This window comes from Watersipora subatra, chromosome 9 (assembly GCF_963576615.1).
Source record: "Watersipora subatra chromosome 9, tzWatSuba1.1, whole genome shotgun sequence".
Classification (NCBI taxonomy): Eukaryota; Metazoa; Bryozoa; class Gymnolaemata; order Cheilostomatida; family Watersiporidae; genus Watersipora; species Watersipora subatra.
The window spans coordinates 50,790,625-50,811,102 of NC_088716.1; the positions used below are offsets into that span (position 1 = coordinate 50,790,625).

Here is a 20,478-nt window from a genome sequence, read left to right on the forward strand (position 1 = left end):
TAGTTTTTATTGTTTGACTAGACTGACTGTTTTGAATATACAACTCAATTTCGAGTGACATGTTTGGCTCAAATATGATCTTGCAGGCGTTCCTTATGGTTAGTTCAATAGCAAGATGGCATTGGTATAACAACTCCAAATAGTGTTCCTAAAGTTTTTTGGGAAAGATAGGACGAGTTCTGTCTACTATCTCTCCATCACACACAATCTCATCTGAGAAGTATAGATGAACTTGAGAATCAACCATTGACTCAGACTTGGGCCACTCAGCATGACATAGCTTTTCCACCTTTCTGCAGACATCATCCGCAGTTGCACAATGTAACTGGAGAAGCTTTGAATCTATGATTGCCACAGAGGAGATGACCATACAGTCATCAGCTTCCAATTCAGAGACATACCATTTTGGTTTATACGCTTGTGACAACGTATCAGCATGCAGATATACTGTAATTTGTCACATTTAGCCAGGCTCAAGTTTGTCAGCCAATCCCTAAATCTCTAGTTCTCATTGCTCAAAATATGTACTGAGTCACCGAGCCGTGTCGGTAATGTCACCACAAGTATTATGTTCATGACATAGTCAACATCATGGTATGGTCGACATAATAAAATTTCCTTTTTAATCTTTTCACTCAACAGCAAGCTTAGTTACATTTGAAACTACAGCCCTACAGCCTGTAGCATCTTGTTATATGAGTTTAAATTGTATATATAGCAGGGATCGCTAAACATATTATGGAAATGTTTACTTTTCCATATCCATTTCCATAAACATAAATATTTCCATAATTTTATGGAAATGGATATGGAAATTTTATTTTAAAAATATGGAAATGTTATGGAAATGGAAATGAATTATGGAAATTTTATGGAAATGGAAAAAATATGGAAATGAATTATGGAAATGTTATGGAAATGGAAATAATATGGAAATAAATTATGGAAATGTTATGGAAATGGAAAAAACTATGGAAATGAATTATGGAAATGTTATGAAAATGGAAATAATATGGAAATAAATTATGGAAATGTTATGGAAATGGAAAAAAATATAGAAATGAATTATGGAAATGGAAATGAATTATGGAAATATTATGGAAATAGAAATAATATGGAAATAAATTATGGAAAGAGTATGGAAATGGAAATAATATAAAAATTATGGAAATGAATTATGGAAATTTTATGGAAATGGAAATAATATAGAATTGAATTATGGAAATTGTAACATACACGTAATCCAAGATATAAACAGAGGGGAGTTATATTGTATAGACTAGGCTACATGAATAGACAATGGTAATACACAAACAGCTAACATCAGTGGTATTACAGAAACTATTAAAGGGGTCTGGAAGAAACTAACTCAAATTGTCTCTTGCTCGGCTACATGTATAGACAATGGTAACACACAAACCCAGCTAACATCCGTGGTATTACAGAAACTATTAAAGTGGTCTGGAAGAAATTAACTCAAATTGTCTCTGGACTTGGCTACATGTACAGACAATGGTAACACACAAACCCAGCTAACATCAGTGGTATTACAGAAACTATTAAGGGAGTCTGAAAGAAACTCTCAAAACATCTCAAATCGTCTCTGGCTTAGTTATAGGCAATGGTAGCATACAGTTTTGATGTTGCCTGGACCCTAAATAAAGTATATTAGCAAGCAAATATCATATTCATATTATGTATAAATTAATCACATATTCGGGAAGAGTTGACGATTGCACACACACACACGCTCATTTGACACGCAAGCGCGCACACATACGTACACACCAGGGATCGCTAAACATATTATGGAAATGTTTACTTTTCCATTTCCATAAACATAAATATTTCCATAATTTTTATGGAAATGGATATGGAAATTTCATTTTAGAAATATGGAAATGTTATGGAAATGGAAAAAATATGGAAATGAATTATGGAAATTTTATGGAAATGGAAAAAATATGGAAATGAATTATGGAAATGTTATGGAAATGGAAATAATATGGAAAGGAATTATGGAAATATTATGGAAATGGAAATAATATGGAAATAAATTATGGAAATGTTATGGAAATGGAAATGAATTATGGAAATGTTATGGAAATGGAAAAAACTATGGAAATGAATTATGGAAATGTTATGGAAATGGAAATAATATGGAAATAAATTATGGAAATGTTATGGAAATGGAAATAATATAGAAATAAATTATGGAAATGGAAATCATATGGAAATGAATTATGGAAATGTTATGGAAATGGAAATAATATGGAAATAGATTATGGAAATGTTATGGAAATGGAAATAATATGAAAATGAATTATGGAAATGTTATGGAAATGGAAATTGTGACAAACACGTAATCCCTGATATATAGAAAATGCAAAAAATAAAAAGTGCATTGAACAATGCATGTTAAGGTCAGCATCTTTAATCTAAATCACTGGGTTTTCAGAGGTAAGATGGTTAACTCGTTGTTACCCAGTGATCACTATTTGCAACAAAGTGTCTTCCAGCCAACTAGCTTTAGAATGTTAGAATTGCACACTCAGTGTATCGCATGGCCTGTATTTCTATGAACATAGCATTGCTTTGTAGGAGACATTCATTTTGAAGCACATGCGATTGGCATCCAATGTTTCTCATCCTTTATCAATTTGGCCACTCCTTGATTAAAAAACAAGGCATCAGTAAGAATCATAGTGTCAGTATTGTAATCAAAGGATGCTGATGTCAGAGACCTTAACCATCTCTTTCATCTAATTAAGTTCTTTTTGGAGTTGAGATGGTCGATACCAATCAGGGTCTCCCAATGACATCGGGTTTCACCATTGTTTGAGCCAATTCATCAAAAAAAACTTTCAAGGAAGTTGACGAGTTAAAAAAAGTTTCATTGCTGTTTGTGGTTGGTTGTCATGGCAATGTCATGTTTTGTTCATCTTTTTTGTTTGACTACTGTGATATTGATGAGATAATCTGCAAATCTCACCTCAGTAAGCCTACATGCAAATTCAATTTTTTTATGGTAAGCCCTGTTGCTTCACGTTTCACCAATACTTTCCTAACTTTCTCATTATGCATCTCAACGTTATCACTATAGACTGGAATTCTATCCGTTTGAGATACCAATCGCCTATCCATATAAAAACTTGTATAGCTCATAGATACTGATAAACTTTCAGTCTGAACTAATACTAAATTATAGCCATATATTACAAAGTATTATCGATTTGCGGAAATAATGAAAGTTTATCTTCTGTGGTTCATCACGTAACCTCATCTGTCAGTAGTCAGTGTTGGCAGTTTTGTAAAGAATTGTACTTTACCTAATTTACTGATGATTTGTTGTGTATTGGGAGTCGGTGGTACTCATGCTTTTCTGCTCTAGTTTGTTAAATTTCACTCATATTCTCATTGCTTTATTCTTTTTTGGCCCCACCAAAACTACTGATCAATAATCAATAGGTTCTTTTTTCGTTTACTGCAACTTGTCTAGCAGAGGTTTTTTTCACAATCCAGAAAGTCCTCAAAAAACTGCTTGAGCAAATACGTAAATCTTAGAAGTCAGTCTCGCATAATCTGCTTATGCATGCTATCCACACTTGGAAAAAGGTTTAGAATTTCCAGAGTCCATCCGGAAATCGCATTTTCAACCTGATCACAACTTGCGGGAGTTGTAATCACTTGGTGATTAGTTTACTAAGACAGAGGTTTTGTTATCATTTATCACCCAGTTCCAACCTTGTCTTTGAAGTTTTTTCAAAATATAGTTGCTTGCACGTTTCACATTTGTTTTTAAAGTAAAACTTTTAGCTTTGACTACCGTGCAACTGACCCAAGTGTAGCCATAGTTGACACACCTCTATCAACTTGATAACTTTTTTCTGTTTTTAGTTTCATACGCCATGCCTTCAATGCTTCACTGGCCATATTAACCTGATCTAGTCATAGAGTCTTTGAAAAAGGGTCATCTCATTGCTCTGTAAGGCCCTCAGTTTCTTCATACTTGTCATACCTTTCTGCCTTTACTTCCACATCCCGCTGATGTGGATGTATTTTTTGTGTAGCATTCTACTTCACTAGCAAAACATTTCCCACTGTGTTGGAAGGAGCATCTACAGTCTAGTTTTAGATTTTAATATCCTTTATGTTTGTTTTGCTGTCATTGTTTGCGGGTTTACTTACGTTAAGACTGCCGAGCTTGTTCAAGTCTCTAACATCAAGTTCAATCTACCATTTGACGTGTTTGTTCATAGAATGACACTTGCTTTACTCTCTGAATGCATTTATGGGGATTCAGGTCATTTATATTGACAATTTAATACCAAATATTGTTATTTCTCACTCCAACAGCAATGCAGATTTGTATGAGCTCACTAATGATCTGTTTTCCGTAGTCGAAACTTTTTGCATCTATTTGGGTGGCCACAATAACCTGGTGAATAGACTGGTTGACTTCCGGTATGGGATTAATAAATTTCACATGCTCAGTGATAAGATTTTATTGGTTCAAAATGACTATCGAAATATTTTATCACACTGTCTAGCATTTTCAAATAAAAGCAAAAGACAAAGGAGTCATTATATCAGCACATACTTTTTCCTCTAAGTAATAAATTGTTTGCTATTTTCTTTTCATAGCATGCTATATTAGAAATATTCTTTGCCACTTCATAAATGGAGAATTGGAATTTGACTGTTCACAGTAGAGCCACTATATTGCTTGAGGCTAGATTCAGCTTGTTCGTGAGCCTATTTGTCACACTGTCCTCAATGATGCCAGCCATGCTTCAGAGCTTGACACTGTTTACAAATTTTATGAACACAGCTAATAATGACTCAGCAGCAATGCTCCGTATCTGATACAATCTACACGTGTATGATCACTCACTGTGATAATTTACCACTATTCTATCTTCTGGAACAATTGCAAGCACTTCATTTGGCTTTGGAACAATGGCTGTTATCTGACATCATGTGATTGGTGTGATATTATGCCAGGCACTGTAGGTGCTTTACTGCGCAATCATTAACTGCATTCAGCCAGACTTGAGTCTGTCAGCAAATCTCTATTTTTAGGTTCTCCCTGTGCTGCTTGTGTACTATGTTGTCAAGATATGTATGATATGGCACCTCTATTGTTATGTCCGTGGCATAGTACTAACCGTGACAAATTAGATTGTAATTTTTTTTAATTTCCTGCAATGTTTTTGTTAGGATGTCATTAATATACATTGCACATCTGTGCATAATTAATTGCATATACTTAACACAGGTTACAAAGATATTTGTAGTCTGTTTATTGCTTTGTATGTATATCATATATATATATATATGTATATATATATGTATATGTATGTATATATGTATGTATATCATATATATATATTTATGTATATATATATACAGTCAAACTCGGATAAGTCGCCCTCGGATAGCTCGAAAAGATGGTTAACTTGAACAAATTTGTTAGACCCGTTCCCACGCAATGATAAATTGCTTTAGATAACTCGAATTTAACATCATCAACTTGAACAGGTTTTTGCCCAACGGCTACCGAGATGGTTGCTGTCACTCTAGAATATCACTTTATTTCAAATCATAGAGATAAACATCAATTTTTAGTAGTTCTTAGGCGTCATTATTACCATCATTGGCCAAATATTTTTGTTAACGACTTCTAAAGGTTTGCAAAAATCAAATTTTACCAAACATCTGCTTTGTGATGGCCTTGAAAGCAAGGAAAGGCGTAGTAACCTTCGGATAAACTTAAAGTAAAATCAGCAAAACTGATCTTGGTTAAAACGCTCAGGAGAAAAATATGTCTTTTTCTGAGCGTTTTAACCGCGATCAAGTTTTGCCAATTTTAACCTGAGAACGTCTTGGCGGTCACATCACCTAAAACAACAAACAAATCTCGAGTGATAGAAAAAAATCTATAGTTTCTGATAAATTTTTTTTAAATTTCACATGATGGACCCTTTAACTTGCAACAAGCAATCTATGCTTTTGATTTATATATACATGTAGTTTGTATATGTACATGTATCTATTGATAAATACATGCACTTGTGACAGTGCTCTGATACCTTGAATGCTCTGATAACTCGAACACTTTCACTTAGATCATTATGTCTTGTATGGTTCAGTGGTAGAGTGCTTGGATTCTAAAAATCGCGGTAGCAGTCTCAGTGAGTTCAAAGCCATCAGAACGTGGAATATCATTTTCAAGGTTTTAATAGCCATAGGTGCACACGCATACACACATACACACATACATATATACGACCAACTTTAAGAAATATATATATAGATATGTAATGCTATATATATATACTTTGTTGTTAAAAGTAGTTCTGAATTGTTGCCGCCCAGTTCAATGCTGATTACTCTCCTGTGCGTTTCAGCTAGCAATGAATTTGTTGAGTTTCATTTCTGAAACCTTTGTTTATTAAAGTTCTTTTACAGTAGATGGTCAAAGTTCTGTGCCAGGGTACTTTTTTATCTTTTGGCAAATATCTGCACTGTTAGGCGAATATTCGTCAGACTAGGCAATGGTTTCATCACCTACGGGAGTGACTATTGTCATTTTCTGTCTTTTTTTGCTTTTGCTAATTGAACTTGTCTATATTAATCGCTACAATTTCTTTTTGCTTCTACGCTATTGCGGGTAGCATGCAAATCATTTTGTACCTAGCAAATATCCACAAATTAATGATGAAGCCTTAGAAATTCTTTGACTGTCTATAATACACCTACCTCTTTGAGTGAAAAGGTCACAAAGAAGAAGGCATTTGATTTCCGCATCAGACACATTATCGTCATTCGAGACTAAGTGGTTTAACTAGAGGGCAAGGCCAAGCATGGTTTCACAGACAAAGGCAATTTTTTTTCTGCCTTTTGCAACCATAATTTCTAGTTAATTAGCGAGTAAACATGTTCAGACATGTGGAAACACAAAAGTTTTCATAATGAAATCTCTCATGAAGATATTGGGCCTGCAAGTAGGTTTTTACTGTTAAGGTGTGTGATGCGCGGGACAACTGATCATATCCTCTCAAACTTTGCAATTCATTCTGAAATAAATTTTGCTTCTATTTTATAATCAATACAAGGGTGGATTTTCTAGCCCAGGTGTTTTTTCCGAGCAAATGCAAATTTTTCCTTATAATTCAGGCGAGCAAAAATAAGTTTGTCCCGCGCGTCACAATTTTAGTGCATTTAGTTGCAGCCTGTTCTTCCTAAGCTATCTGAGATGAAAAATTCTTATCTAAAATTCGATTTTGGGCTGCTATAGCTTAGCCAAACTCGCCAATTTGCTGAAAATACTGCAAGTTTCTGTTTTATAGGTACATGGAAGTATTTGTGACGCGCGGGACATTTTTAATAATATGGTGATGTTTGCCTTTGTTTGGGAGTTCTCTTTGGTACCCTGGCATGTGAAAGTAATGCTAGATATTCCAAGTCTAAAAGCCAGTTTCTTTGAGAAAAATAATGAATTAGAATTATTTTACGATGTTTTGTAACGCAGAATCTGGAGCTTGTCAATATTAGCCTACTCTTCTGATACACACAAAAACATGTGTGCAAATCATGAGGTAATCTTTGAACCAAATGTGTATTTTTAAAGTACGGTCACAAAAGTTCTCTTTCACCAACGCATTGAATTTTCAGTCAGTAAAAAAGTAGGTTTCCCTTCTAGATACGGTAAGACTTTTTTCTGAACTGGCATGTATTCTAATGACGGCCAAACTGCTGTTAATATCATGTCACACTTCCTGTCCACAAGCGACGAAAGCTTCAGAAACACCTGCTTAACTACACATTGAATGACATCTTTGAGATTTTCAGTAAGGAATATCTAGATGTCAAGGTGAGCCCTAGTAAATTTAAAAAGTTGGGCCCAGTAAATTTCAAGCCAGTTTCTAGACATGATCAAATTGTCTGTGCTTGCAAATACTGCGAAAATGCGGAATTAGCTCTACTGGGACTGTGGCAGGCTAGTGTCTGTTCTTTGGAAGTTCCTACTACTGTTCATGAGCTACTGAAAAGAGCTGTGTGTAACATGGAAAATGAATCATGTGTAAAGAGGGAATGTGACTCTTGTGGCGCCGATCCAATCGATAGTTTGGTTGTTAGCACTAAAGAACATGTGAATTTCTATCAGTGGAGAGATGGTGAAAACGGCTTCCTTAACAGGCTCGAAGATCTGATGCCATCGTCTGACTTGCTTGTGCTGCTGAAATACCAACAGACATCACTTTACCTTCATATGTACACTTCCAACCATCAACACAAATCAATCAGTTACCTCAAACAGAATTTGAAAAAATGGGGAAGTGATCATTCACAAAGATTTCAGTGAGAACTTTAACTGTAAGCAAGCAACCGAAATCCAAAGCACCTACTACACCCCAATAGGGGTGACAGTATTCACTGTCATGACTTATTATAAGCTGATGGAGTCCTAGCCCACAAATGCTGTGCAATAGCTAGTGATAGCCTAGAACACACTAGGGATACTGATTACACGTTTAATAGAGAACTTGTGAAATTTCTGAAAGCAGAAACTAGTAACTGGCAACATTCATTATGTAAGTGATGGATCCGCTTCGCTAATCAAAAATCGGTTCACAGTTCAAAATTTGATTGGCCATAAGGGAGAAATGGGTATGCCAGCTGACTGGAGTTTTTTGAGACATCGCATGGCAAAGGTAGAGTAGATGGTGTTGGGGAAAGCATCAAACAACAGGTTCTAATGGCAGTATATCGAGGATGGTATGTCGTAAACTCAGCAAAGTAATTTGCAGAAGCTGCAACAATAATAACTTCAAATCAGTGAAACCAATGATGATTTTATACATCTCAAAAATATGATCACTAAAACAGCAAGGATCTGCAAAGAACGCTGGTCCACTGCGCCTCCAATTCATGGCATTCGATCTTGCCATCACATCAAAAGGTGACCACAGAAGATACTTCACAAACATTGATTCAGTTCTTACCACAAACGCTGGTCGCAGTGGCCTATGCCTCCGAAGTCAGCATTGGAGAATTTCTCACAGGGGAAGCTAATGAAGGTAGCTACACTAGAAAGTGCATACACCATGCACGTAAGCAGCAAGCAGTTCACATGGCCAAACTTCGACGACATAAGAACCACCCACAGGAATTTTCTTCTTGAAGTATTTCCAGTTATTGTTCAAACATCAACTACCAGGTCACTGAGACACTTTGTACTAGCAAATGAGGCAATCATAATGGCAGAACATGTTTTTAAGAGAAAATAGTTTACTGCATGAAAGTCTGACAATCTTCAAGTTATATGTGTTTTATATTTAAATAAAATAAACACAATATATAGCAATTTTAAACTATTGGTTGGTTTAGCACGAGTATATTCAATGTTACAACTGCAACTCATAAAAATTTGTGGTATGACAACTACAAAACAGAAAAATGCTTAATTTTTTTCATAATGTTATTTTTGTTCCGCGCTTCACAGTCTCGCGCGTCACAGGTGGTAGTCTTCTTTCAAACCTTACAGAATCATTAAACTTTGGCCTGAAAAGAAAATGGTATGTATTCCTAATAGAAGGGCAATAGAGTTTTGATCCCGTCAAATAATAATGTTATGAGTCCAATATTTCAGAAGATTTGTCCAATTGATCAAAGAGTAGTTTTTCATGCCAAATTATGGTCCCGCGCGTCACACCACCTTTAATGGTTCATAATTTGTTAATGAACTGCATGACAAAGATGAAATCTCATTCAGTGATAGTTGATGTCAATTGTTTTCTAAAACAGTATGAATGACACCAGAATTTGGCGTTTGAGCTGAGAAGTATGCGAGGAAGCGTTTAAATGTCCCGTGCGTCACAACCCTGCCAAAAATGGCCTTACCCTAGAGGCAATTGGTATTGCATGCAACTTTTGTAATTTTGTATGATAGATGTCTTTTAAACTACTCTTTTAAACTACTCATTAATGCAAGTTTATGTCAATTAGTAACATGTTTTAGTTGGCTGTAGTTCTCATTATTTTTAGTAAAGTTCTAACATGCCATCTAGAAGAAACAATCGACAAGGAGATTTACCTCAGACTCCTCCTCCTAGTTATACCTCACAGCCATACTATGACCAAACCCAAGCCTATCCTTCACTTAATTTTCAACATGCACCAGGGATGGGGTTTCCAGCTCAACAAGCGATGCCTCAAAATCAGCAAATGATGCCTCAAAATCAGCAAATGATGCATCAAAATCCGCAAATGATGCCTCAAAATCCGCCAATGATGCCTCAAAATCAGCAAATGATGCCTCATAATCAGCAAATAATGCCTCAAAATCAACAAATGATGCCACAAAATCAGCAAATGATGCCTCAAAACCAGCAAATAATGCCTCAAAATCAACAAATGATGCCACAAAACCAGCAAATTATGCCTCAAAATCAGCAAATGATGCCTCAAAATCACCAAATGATGCCTCAAAATCACCAAATGATGCCTCTAAATCACCAAATGATGCCTCCAAATCACCAAATGATGCCTCCGAATCTCATGACTCATGGCCTCAACCAAGGGATGCAGCATACTCCACCCATGTCACCCCGCCATCCAAAACCAACATCCAAGCCTAGAGTGAGCATTGTTTACGAATATCTACAGGTTACCATTTATGTTGTTTTGTTTAGGTTTGCACTTTACTTGCATGATTAGCTGAATGGTAATAAAATAAGGTAATAAAATAATTGTCCAATTAATTTGAGTAACTTAGCTAGTAACTTACTATAATAAGAGCCGTGCCCTTTGTCTAAAGCACGCTTGCATTTTCGTAACACGTAATGGTTTATAACACAATCGTGAACTCCGAGCATGCTAGTATTTTCGCAAGCAATGCGTGAGTATGTGCCCTATTATTCCATAGTATGGAAATGACAGAGTCATGGATTAGTTCGCCGGTTTGCAGACCATGAGTTTCTGATTTCAAATCTAGTGTCTAGAGGATTTTTCATTCCTAAAACTTTACCGCTGTGACTAGACAGCTGAACAACACACAAACACTGAGATATATATATCATAAATATATATATATATAAATATCATAAATATATATATATATAAATTATTTTCAGTCTTTGCAATCATCAGTCTATTCTTCTGTAAACTGGTTCTAGTTTTGTTGAGACTACCTTTTGAATGATGGATATTTTTAGGCTCGAAAACGTGACGCATTGCAGCCAAAGACACATATAGAAACGGACTCACCTCCTCCTACCTATGATCAAGCCTGCGCACCCTCTACGAAGTTCTCCAAAGCAAAACCACTTAAAATGACAAATCATGTCAGGAATGCTAAAGAATATTTGGCTCAAAATTCACATAGTGTGGAAGAAGATAGAGAAAATGAAAAGACTGATCGAAACATGTCGACTCCAAGCCCACAGGAGCGAGCGGTACCCGAGGTACAGTAGTAATAATTTGTCTCACTTTAAAAAATTTGGTGAACTAGTGAGTTTTTATGGTGATGCCAATGTTTTGAACAGACAGCTTGTAGTGTTATATATAGTTTTCACTTCTAAAACTATCAGTATTTGAGATAAATGGTACTGGTTCAACAATTATACGAATCACATGATCATTATAATCATGTGATCTTGTGATAATAATTGTGTGATCACACTTGATTTCTGTAGGCATGCTTGAATGGCAAAAACCTTCCGTATATCAATTTTTATGTATCTAAATATATGCCTCTTTTTATTCGTTAATTCTATTACTGAATTTCTCCACATTTGTTAAAGGTTGACTTGCAACAAAATTCACATTACAGTTATTTGATATCAAAAGATTCACCATGTCTTACTCTGCTGTGTTGTAGGTGCAAAATATGTAGAAATGTGATTACAAGCTCATAAAAGCTCAAAAACGAACAGTTGATCGCAGCCATCACGAAACCGCCATAGATCGGAATCATTTTATTTCTCTGACGTAGTCATTACATTTGGTCATTGTTTTGACACATGATGTTCTCACGTAAATTGAAAGGCCAATAAAAGGCTCAATATAAAACTTCTCGTAACACTAGTTTATGACAAACACTTCGGGTTTTACCGAAGACCCCATATCAAATATAGATGCTCGCTACTTTACAGTTTTGTTTCGGCTTGGTTTAATCGTCTAGTCGTAGTCTGATCATGTGACCCATACTTCCCGATTAATTTCTGTAGCATTTTTCGATTATCACAGGTGACCAACAGGCTCGTCATGTTTATCAGACAATGATATGTTCTCCTTCGAGCTAATGTTAAACTTTTTGTTAAAGTTTTCACTGTAGGTTATAAGATATCAGTGCTGAAAGTGACAGCATTACAATGGCGATAAAATAGACGCGTAAGAACAATAGACATGGTTTTATTGAGTGCGTGAAGTATATTTGTGAAAATATTTCGACGAATGAGGTTGCGTGAAAGTGTAAACCGAAGCCATCTTGTACGACTACGTCCCATTTGACCCGTTTTGGAAAGAGATTCTAATCTACGGCGGTTTTGTGATGGTTGCGATGAACTGTTCATTTTTGAGCTTTTAAGAGCTTGTAATCACATTTTCACACATTTTGTACCTACAACACAGCAGAGTAAGACATGGTGAATCTTTTGATATCATATAACTGTAATGTGAATTTTGTTGCAAGTCAACCTTCAAGTATTCAATACAAAGCTGTTTAGCGAAAGTGGTACTTCATAATCATGGGTATGATCTCTGTGTGCAGTAACGTGTGTGAATGTATTTGGGCATGCTTGTGTATCTGTACTCAACAATGCATGTAAAGGCTGGGTGTAGAAGATCTCCAGTTAGACAACCAGTTATTACACCAAACTGATAAGCACTGTAGGGTGGGTTTAAGCTTTAGTCCATGGTGTCACAGTACCTGATAACATTTCATTCATTTTCACGTCTATATCAATAGATCCCACCTTGTCACTGTGTGGGTGTGTCTGTAAGTTCACGTTATCACGTTTCCACAACTGTTTGCCGATTTTATCCAAACTTCCCATGCATATGCTCCGTCCCTTCCACCAAGTCGCCAAAAATATTTGGTATCAAAACTCCATCTGGTTCCTGAAAACTAGCATCTTAAACACCCACTTATGGGCATCTGATTTAAAATTAAAAAAATACCAGGTATATGCGGGCTTACTTACTGCTAGTTACATGTAAAACAAAAGCTTGACAAGCGTAAGCCATGGAGATCTGAAGGCTGGCAGCTGGTGAAATTCAATACTATAGCAAACAAATATTTGCTATAGTATTGAATAACATCAACTCATTGACAATCTTTAAAAGGTATTCGATTACTTATATGTGTTTAATCTTTGTCAATTGATTTAGCGGTAAGCCAGCTCCCTGGAAATCAACATTTTTTGACTTGACAATTTTTGTGGGTAATTGCAGCTAGATGCTTACAAATTACAAAACACGCCGTTACATAACGGTATTTTGAATGATTGAAAATGTGTATTTCGAGTTGCAAGTTTTTAAATCTTGGTTTTTATATACTATTTCTAGTAACATGTACATGCAAACCTGTATTCAGCTCTTGTTCAGCTCTTGTAATATCATGTAGCCCTTTACGATTGGTTGTCCTGAACCTATGGCTTGTGCAAAGAGTTCCCTAGAATTATTCTTAAGGTATAATCATATTCACTGGCCCTTTTGGCAGAACAGGTAATCTTATCATGTAAAAGAAAAATAATTTAAACCTACTAGCCGGCTACTAAGTAGCCGGCTAGTAGGTTTGATCAGTCACTCAGACTCACCGACTACTAAGTCGCAGGTGAGCCTGATAGACTCTTCTCTATTGGTAACCAATCGTGCAGTTGTCAGTCTATTTCAACACGCCTATCTCTCAATGAGATGAACAAAAAAATTACAAATGAATAAAATAGATTGTGTTGTTTTATATTATTTAGTATTTCGGCAATCCGGTATGCTGTGAAAGATCATCAGCTGTGCCAATAAACCGCAGAGCATCAATGTGTGCACATAAACTCTAAGGCGAAGGTTTGGCATAGGTGGTGGCACATCGGATGTCAGGGTTATGAATCTACACTACCATCTTTTTCTCAGCCCTCAGTCGTGGTTCCGTACAGATGAAAGGACGGACGGGGCTCTTATTATCACAAAGATTTTATCAATTGTTGGGATTGCAGAAGAGCAAATTACAGTGACCTACAGCTGTCATCCAACTTTAGTTTTTCAACAAACTTTCTCTATATATTAAATTTTACAGAAGTATTTTTGTGATCAGAGCTTCTCATAATTTTGATAAACCTTTCAACTTGGGTTGTTTTGTAGTCAGGGTACATCTGACTAATTTTTCCATTGATTAACTAATAAACCAGCCCGATGCTTGGTAAGTTTCGTGCCAGCATTCATTTGGTGAAACTAGCGCGAGTACAGATGAGTGATATGCGCTCACGTTTCCTTAAACGAAATCTTCAACGAGTGTAACAGGTTTGTCTGTGGTCAGGGTTTCGTTTTATTTTAGCGTACAACAGTGGGACGGCGTGGTAGAGGCAACTATTCCAGAAACCTCAGAGGTGGCCGAGGTAAACTTAGAGGAAAGTACTCTATGATAGGCAGTAGGGGACGACAACGTAGTAGAGTTGACCTTGACCAGGGAAGTGAGATCACAACAAGCAGTATCGGCCTAGAACAAGATGGTCAGTGCATAGCATGCATGCGTGCAGTTCTTATCATGTCTTAGTGAAATATTTGCATAATTTACAAAATCTTTGTAAATTCATCAAACAAGCCTTTTTATAAGTTTAAGTAGGGCCATTGTTATTGTCCTGTGTGCACTACCAAAACAGCTTCTGTGTAACTGTTTAGATGCACACTAGCAGCTGTTATTGTCCTGTGCGTACTATCACAACAGCATCTGTGTAACTGTTTAGATGCACCCTTGTAGCTGTTATTGTCCTGTGCGTACTATGGTAACAGTATCTGTGTAACAGTTTAGATACGAACTTGCAGTCAAAACATGGTAATATGTTACTGCTAACTATCCTGCCAAAGATTGAAGACTGCATACCGCAATATGAGATCTTTGTGAGTTGTTCCGTTGTGAAAGTTAAGCTTTCTGGTTTTTGTCTATGATGCACGCAAACATCGACTTCAATAAGCCCTACATACAAGTCTTCTGACCCACAATGTAATTTCCAATACATGTTGTTGAAAATTTTTCGAATCATCAAAGTTTTGTGAGTAAAAATTTAAGTCTAAAAAATTAAAAGCTGATAGAAGTTTTATGAAATTAAGTTAATTGAGACTATATTTAGTAGAGTAAGGTAGGCCGTGTGTCTCCGTCCCTCACCCTATCATCAAACTTATGTGTTCCTGAGCCTATCTTTCCTTTCACATGTATCGGGGGTAAAAACAATAACAAAAGCATCTATTTATTAGTTTTCATTCTATTATTTTAGTTTAGACATATATTTAGGCTTTAACATTTAACATTTAGTTTTTCGATGGTTTTATACGATGTATTTCTTTTACTTCTGTATATAATAAGCTGAAGTATTGATATTCAAATTTTTTTCAACTGTATAACAAATTAGGTTAAATGCAATTTATTATCATAATAATACTAGATGAATGCTCGGAGTTGCCCGGTTAATTAAAGTCTTTGCCAAAAATTTTTATTTAACATATAACAACAGTTACCATTCTAACTTTCAAACTTCATATCAGGAGAAAAGTGTTGTGCAGTTTAAATAAATTGCGAAAAACATAAAAGCAACTGTAAAGGTTTTCAAACTTTGTCAAACAACTGTAACTTTTAACCTTCATATCATGAGAAAAATGTTTTGTGCTGGTCAAATAAAAAAAAACAACTAAAAGTGTTTAAATGTATATGTGAAATAACTAGCAAGTAATAGCTAAAGTAAGTCTGTTTTGTTACAATTACAATAAAAGATGATTTGGTAATGATACAATTAATACTTACTGAGAAAACAAAATAAAAATCCTGAATATGTTGAATTAATAATAACAACTCGTGCATAAAAGTGTGTATTAAAAAGGTTACTGATCCAGCAGAAGCTATCCATCAAAACTTTGAATACGACAATACTGGTACCTCTCGATACTGGTACAAATCTAAAAATGAGATATCAGACTTTCTTTGTCTGACCGAACGGAGAGAATGTAGAGGCTATTCTTACTCGAGATAACCTAGTTGTTGGCGTGATTGGAATTGGCCTTGACTGCGATTTAGCAATTGAACCTTACGCAAAACTGGAAATAGAAGTTCACAAAAACACGAAAAATTATCGCGTTTCATAGAGCTAAAAGAGCTAATAGAATTTCAATTAATAACTCTTGGAAACTTCATCGTATTTCATAGAGTTAATAGAGTTTCAAGTATTATGTCATTTAGCGTATGAAATTGGGAAAAGAGTGTATAAAGTGTATAGTAAGGGCTTTGAATCGTAAGGGCCTTCATTGTCTGGTGGTTAGACATTTGGATTGCAAACTTGCGGTCGCAATAATCGTACATTCACATTCAGCGTTCACATCAAGCGGGATGCAGTATTTTAATTCCAAGATTTTAATAGCTATCTAACCACGAGTCTACAAAGGCCCTTACAATCATAGCTCTTACCATATAAGTATTGTAACACGATGCTTTTCCGTGAACTTCTATTTCTGGTTTTTCGTAAGGTTCAATTGCTAAATCGCCGTCAAGGCTCATACTTTTCAAGTGGACAATTGTATTATCTCGAGTAGGAATATGTTAATATGTTAATATTGTTAATATTGTTAATATTGACAATATGTTAATATTCCTCTACATTCTCGCTCTGTTTGGTCAGACAAAGAAAGTCTGATATCTCATTTTTACATTTGTAAAAATGAGAATTGTCATGTACAGAATTGTCATGGATAGCTTCTGGTGGAACAGTAACCTTTTTTATACACACACACATACACTTCTATGCACAAATTGTTATTATTAATTCAACGTATTCAGGATTTCTGATTTGTTTTCTTAGTTTGTATTGTACCATTACCAAATCATTTTTTATTGTAATCCTAGCAAAACAGACTTAATTTAGCTATAATTATAGTTTAGTAATTAGCTATAGTTATAATTATTTCACATTTCAACACTTTTATAGTTGTTTTATTTTGTTTCTTAATTTATTTGACCTGCACAAAACATTTTCTTCATGATAGGAAGTTTGAAAGTTACGATTGTTTGACAAAGTTGGAAAACCTTTACTGTTGTTTTATTTTTTCTCTTAATTTATTTAAACTGCAGAAAACACTTTTCTCATGATATGAAGTTTGAAAGCTAAAATAGCAAACTGTTGTTATATGTTAAATATAAATAAATTTTCTACGCAAAGACTTTTACTACCCGGGCATCGCTGGGCATTCAACTGGTATATGTATATAGATGTATGTATACATAGGAAGCCGTTTGTATCTGACAATCTCGCAAGACACTATTATTACCTTAATGGGTTTTTTTATAGAGGTCATAGGACAGCGTGAAGTTCATTGTTCATTCAGCTGTTTGGTTTATCCATCATTCATCAACTCTACCCTTGAATAGATTACAACGTCATTCTCACAATTGATTGGATAGGTTTCAAGTTAGATATGCAGCATTTATTTTTAATATCTTTTAAGAAGAATGTTGTCAACTGGCGACGTAAATTGGGCTCTAAATGTTGAAGCTGTCAACCAGGGTAACTCAGTATGGTGTAATTTAACATAAAATTCATTGTGAAGCAGCTCTTTTATCTTACATGAAAATTCATCATTTGTAACGCTTCTGACTAACCTGCCTTCCAACTAGTTTCCTAAAGTTCTTTATTACATACATGTAGCTGATCCATTCTCATAATTATTCAATTATATTTCCCTCTAGTTATAATTGTTAATTATATTTCACTCTAGTTATAATTGTTAATTATATTTCACTCTAGTTATAACTTGTTAATTATATTTCCCTCTAGTTATAATTGTTAATTATATTTCACTCTAGTTATAACTTGTTAATTATATTTCCCTCTAGTTATAATTGTTAATTATATTTCACTCTAGTTATAATTGTTAATTATATTTCCCTCTATTTATAATTGTTAATTATATTTCACTCTAGTTATAACTTGTTAATTATATTTTACTCAAGTTATAACTTGTTAATTATATTTCCCTCTAGTTATAATTGTTAATTATATTTCACTCTAGTTATAATTGTTAATTATATTTCACTCTAGTTATAACTTGTTAATTATATTTCACTCAAGTTATAACTTGTTAATTATATTTCCCTCTAGTTATAATTGTTAATTATATTTCACTCTAGTTATAATTGTTAATTATATTTCACTCTAGTTATAACTTGTTAATTATATTTCACTCTAGTTATAATTGTTAATTATATTTCCCTCTAGTTATAACTTGTTAATTATATTTCACTCTAGTTATAATTGTTAATTATATTTCACTCTAGTTATAATTGTTAATTATATTTCCCTCTAGTTATAATTGTTAATTATATTTCACTCTAGATATAATTGTTAATTATATTCCACTCTAGTTATAACTTGTTAATTATATTTCCCTCTAGTTATAATTGTTAATTATATTTTACTCTAGTTATAACTTGTTAATTATATTTCACTCTAGTTATAATTTTTAATTATATTTCACTGTAGCTATAACTTGTTAATTATATTTCCCTCTAGTTATCGGTTGTTAATCATATTTCCCTCTAGTTATCGGTTGTTAATAATATTTCACTCTAGTTATAAGTTGTTAATCATGTTTCTTTACTCTAGTTATAAGTTGTTAACTTTTGATGCTGTCATGATTCAGAGCTCTCGGTAGAAGTTCAAAGGCAGCTGATTGAGGAGCTCGAGTTCGCGGAAACTGAGACAGATAGTAAAGCGATTCTCATCGAGGTGAAAAATGGTTACTCTGATTATAAACCACTGGCTCTAAAGAACTTTCTAGAATACTGCGCTGGTCGTCAATCTCGAGTTGTTAGAATGGTGGTGGCCTCAGACAAGCAATCAGTCATAGCAATCTTTGACAGCGAGATAGGTAGGTGGAACACTTGTTACTAGATTTACTATCTTATCTTCAGTTCATGGCTTCCTTTCCACGCTTTGAAGTTTGCTCCTTTGGTTCAACCTTCTTTAACTGAAGTGTATTTACGATGTTTGTTTTTTTAGCTATATCAACTACTGGTAGCCATATCCAGTTTTTCATCCAAACTGGGTCTTGTGGCTGCTCATATAACATAAATCTTGATTTGATTTTAATTTTACGCTTTAACGTTTTAATTTAAACCCATGACTGATCACTGCTAAATTAACTACTAAATTGTCTATGTAAGGAGCTCAAAATAGAATGACTTTTTGGTCTGAAAAGCTTATACTAGTCTTTGAAGACACTTTAGGTTTGGCATGAGCATATAAAATCATTTTTTATTGCATCTGAAGATGAATGAGAAGGATGATAGTGTATGCGCAGCAGAACTATGTATCGCAGGCTTATGCTTTATGCTAATTATTTAATGATGAAATTTCTCACTTGAAAAACAATTTTTAGCATGTGTCTTCTCTCACTCTCGCTGCAATCCCCGTAATTAGAGTAGGATGTCTGCTTGCATATCAGTGTGTCGTTGGATCGCTCCGTAGCCCTATCATGGATTTCTGCCCAGGCGATTGGAGCGTCGACATCGGAGGTCATCATTCATCTGAGTGTCAAATGAATGATGTCCGGATGTCACCGAATGTCTGGGTCAGGTCGGATTGAAGTCAATCTGCTTCTGGTAACATTTAACATAGTACTACTTGTGCCATTGGTCGAACCGTCAGCCACCAAACTGACAGCCCCTGCCTCTTCAGGAGAGAGGCATTGAGAGGAACTAAAAACAACCTGAGTTTTCTAGCGAGCTAGAAGCTAAAGCATGTGTTTCCTCTTTGACAGTGAGAGGGTTGAACAGTAGAGTTCAACCATCTCACAGCCACAGTCTTTGTGTGGTAGGACCCTTGCTATACCCTATTCAGGGGATCAATGGTTTTACTCATGATATTTGCATAAATCCAATGTTCTGATCCCAGATATGATATTTTTGCAATCACCATTGAGCACTCATTAGAATTCTTGTTCTATTAATTCAGATCAAAACCTAAAATTTAGGGGATTCAGTTAACAAGAAGTTTACTCACTTTTACGTCTACTGTAAGTGTATTGAAGCTTTCGATTAGTTATTCTGGTTGTGAGTGAAATGGTGAAAATTCATCTTCTTAATCTTCTCTATGACAAAGGGATGCCTATAGGCCTAGACTAACTTACGGTTGGATTAGGCCAGGGCTTCCCTGTTAGGGGTCCAAGCCGTTGGTCGCGGGCTGCAAGAATCAATCGCCAGGACTAAGAAAGTATATT

At 35.0% G+C, this 20,478-nt stretch overlaps 1 protein-coding gene across 1 annotated transcript in view; it reads left to right on the plus strand.

Moving 5' to 3' along the window:
• Nucleotides 1–20,478, plus strand: part of LOC137404705 (uncharacterized) — a 71,013-nt gene that overhangs the window by 6,825 nt on the left and 43,710 nt on the right. The window contains exons 2-5 of the mRNA XM_068090939.1: nt 10,051–10,644; nt 11,220–11,468; nt 14,555–14,729; nt 18,901–19,128. Of these exons, the coding sequence (XP_067947040.1) occupies nt 10,063–10,644; nt 11,220–11,468; nt 14,555–14,729; nt 18,901–19,128 (1,234 nt within the window). The 5' untranslated portion in view covers nt 10,051–10,062. The remainder of the gene's footprint in view (nt 1–10,050; nt 10,645–11,219; nt 11,469–14,554; nt 14,730–18,900; nt 19,129–20,478) is intronic.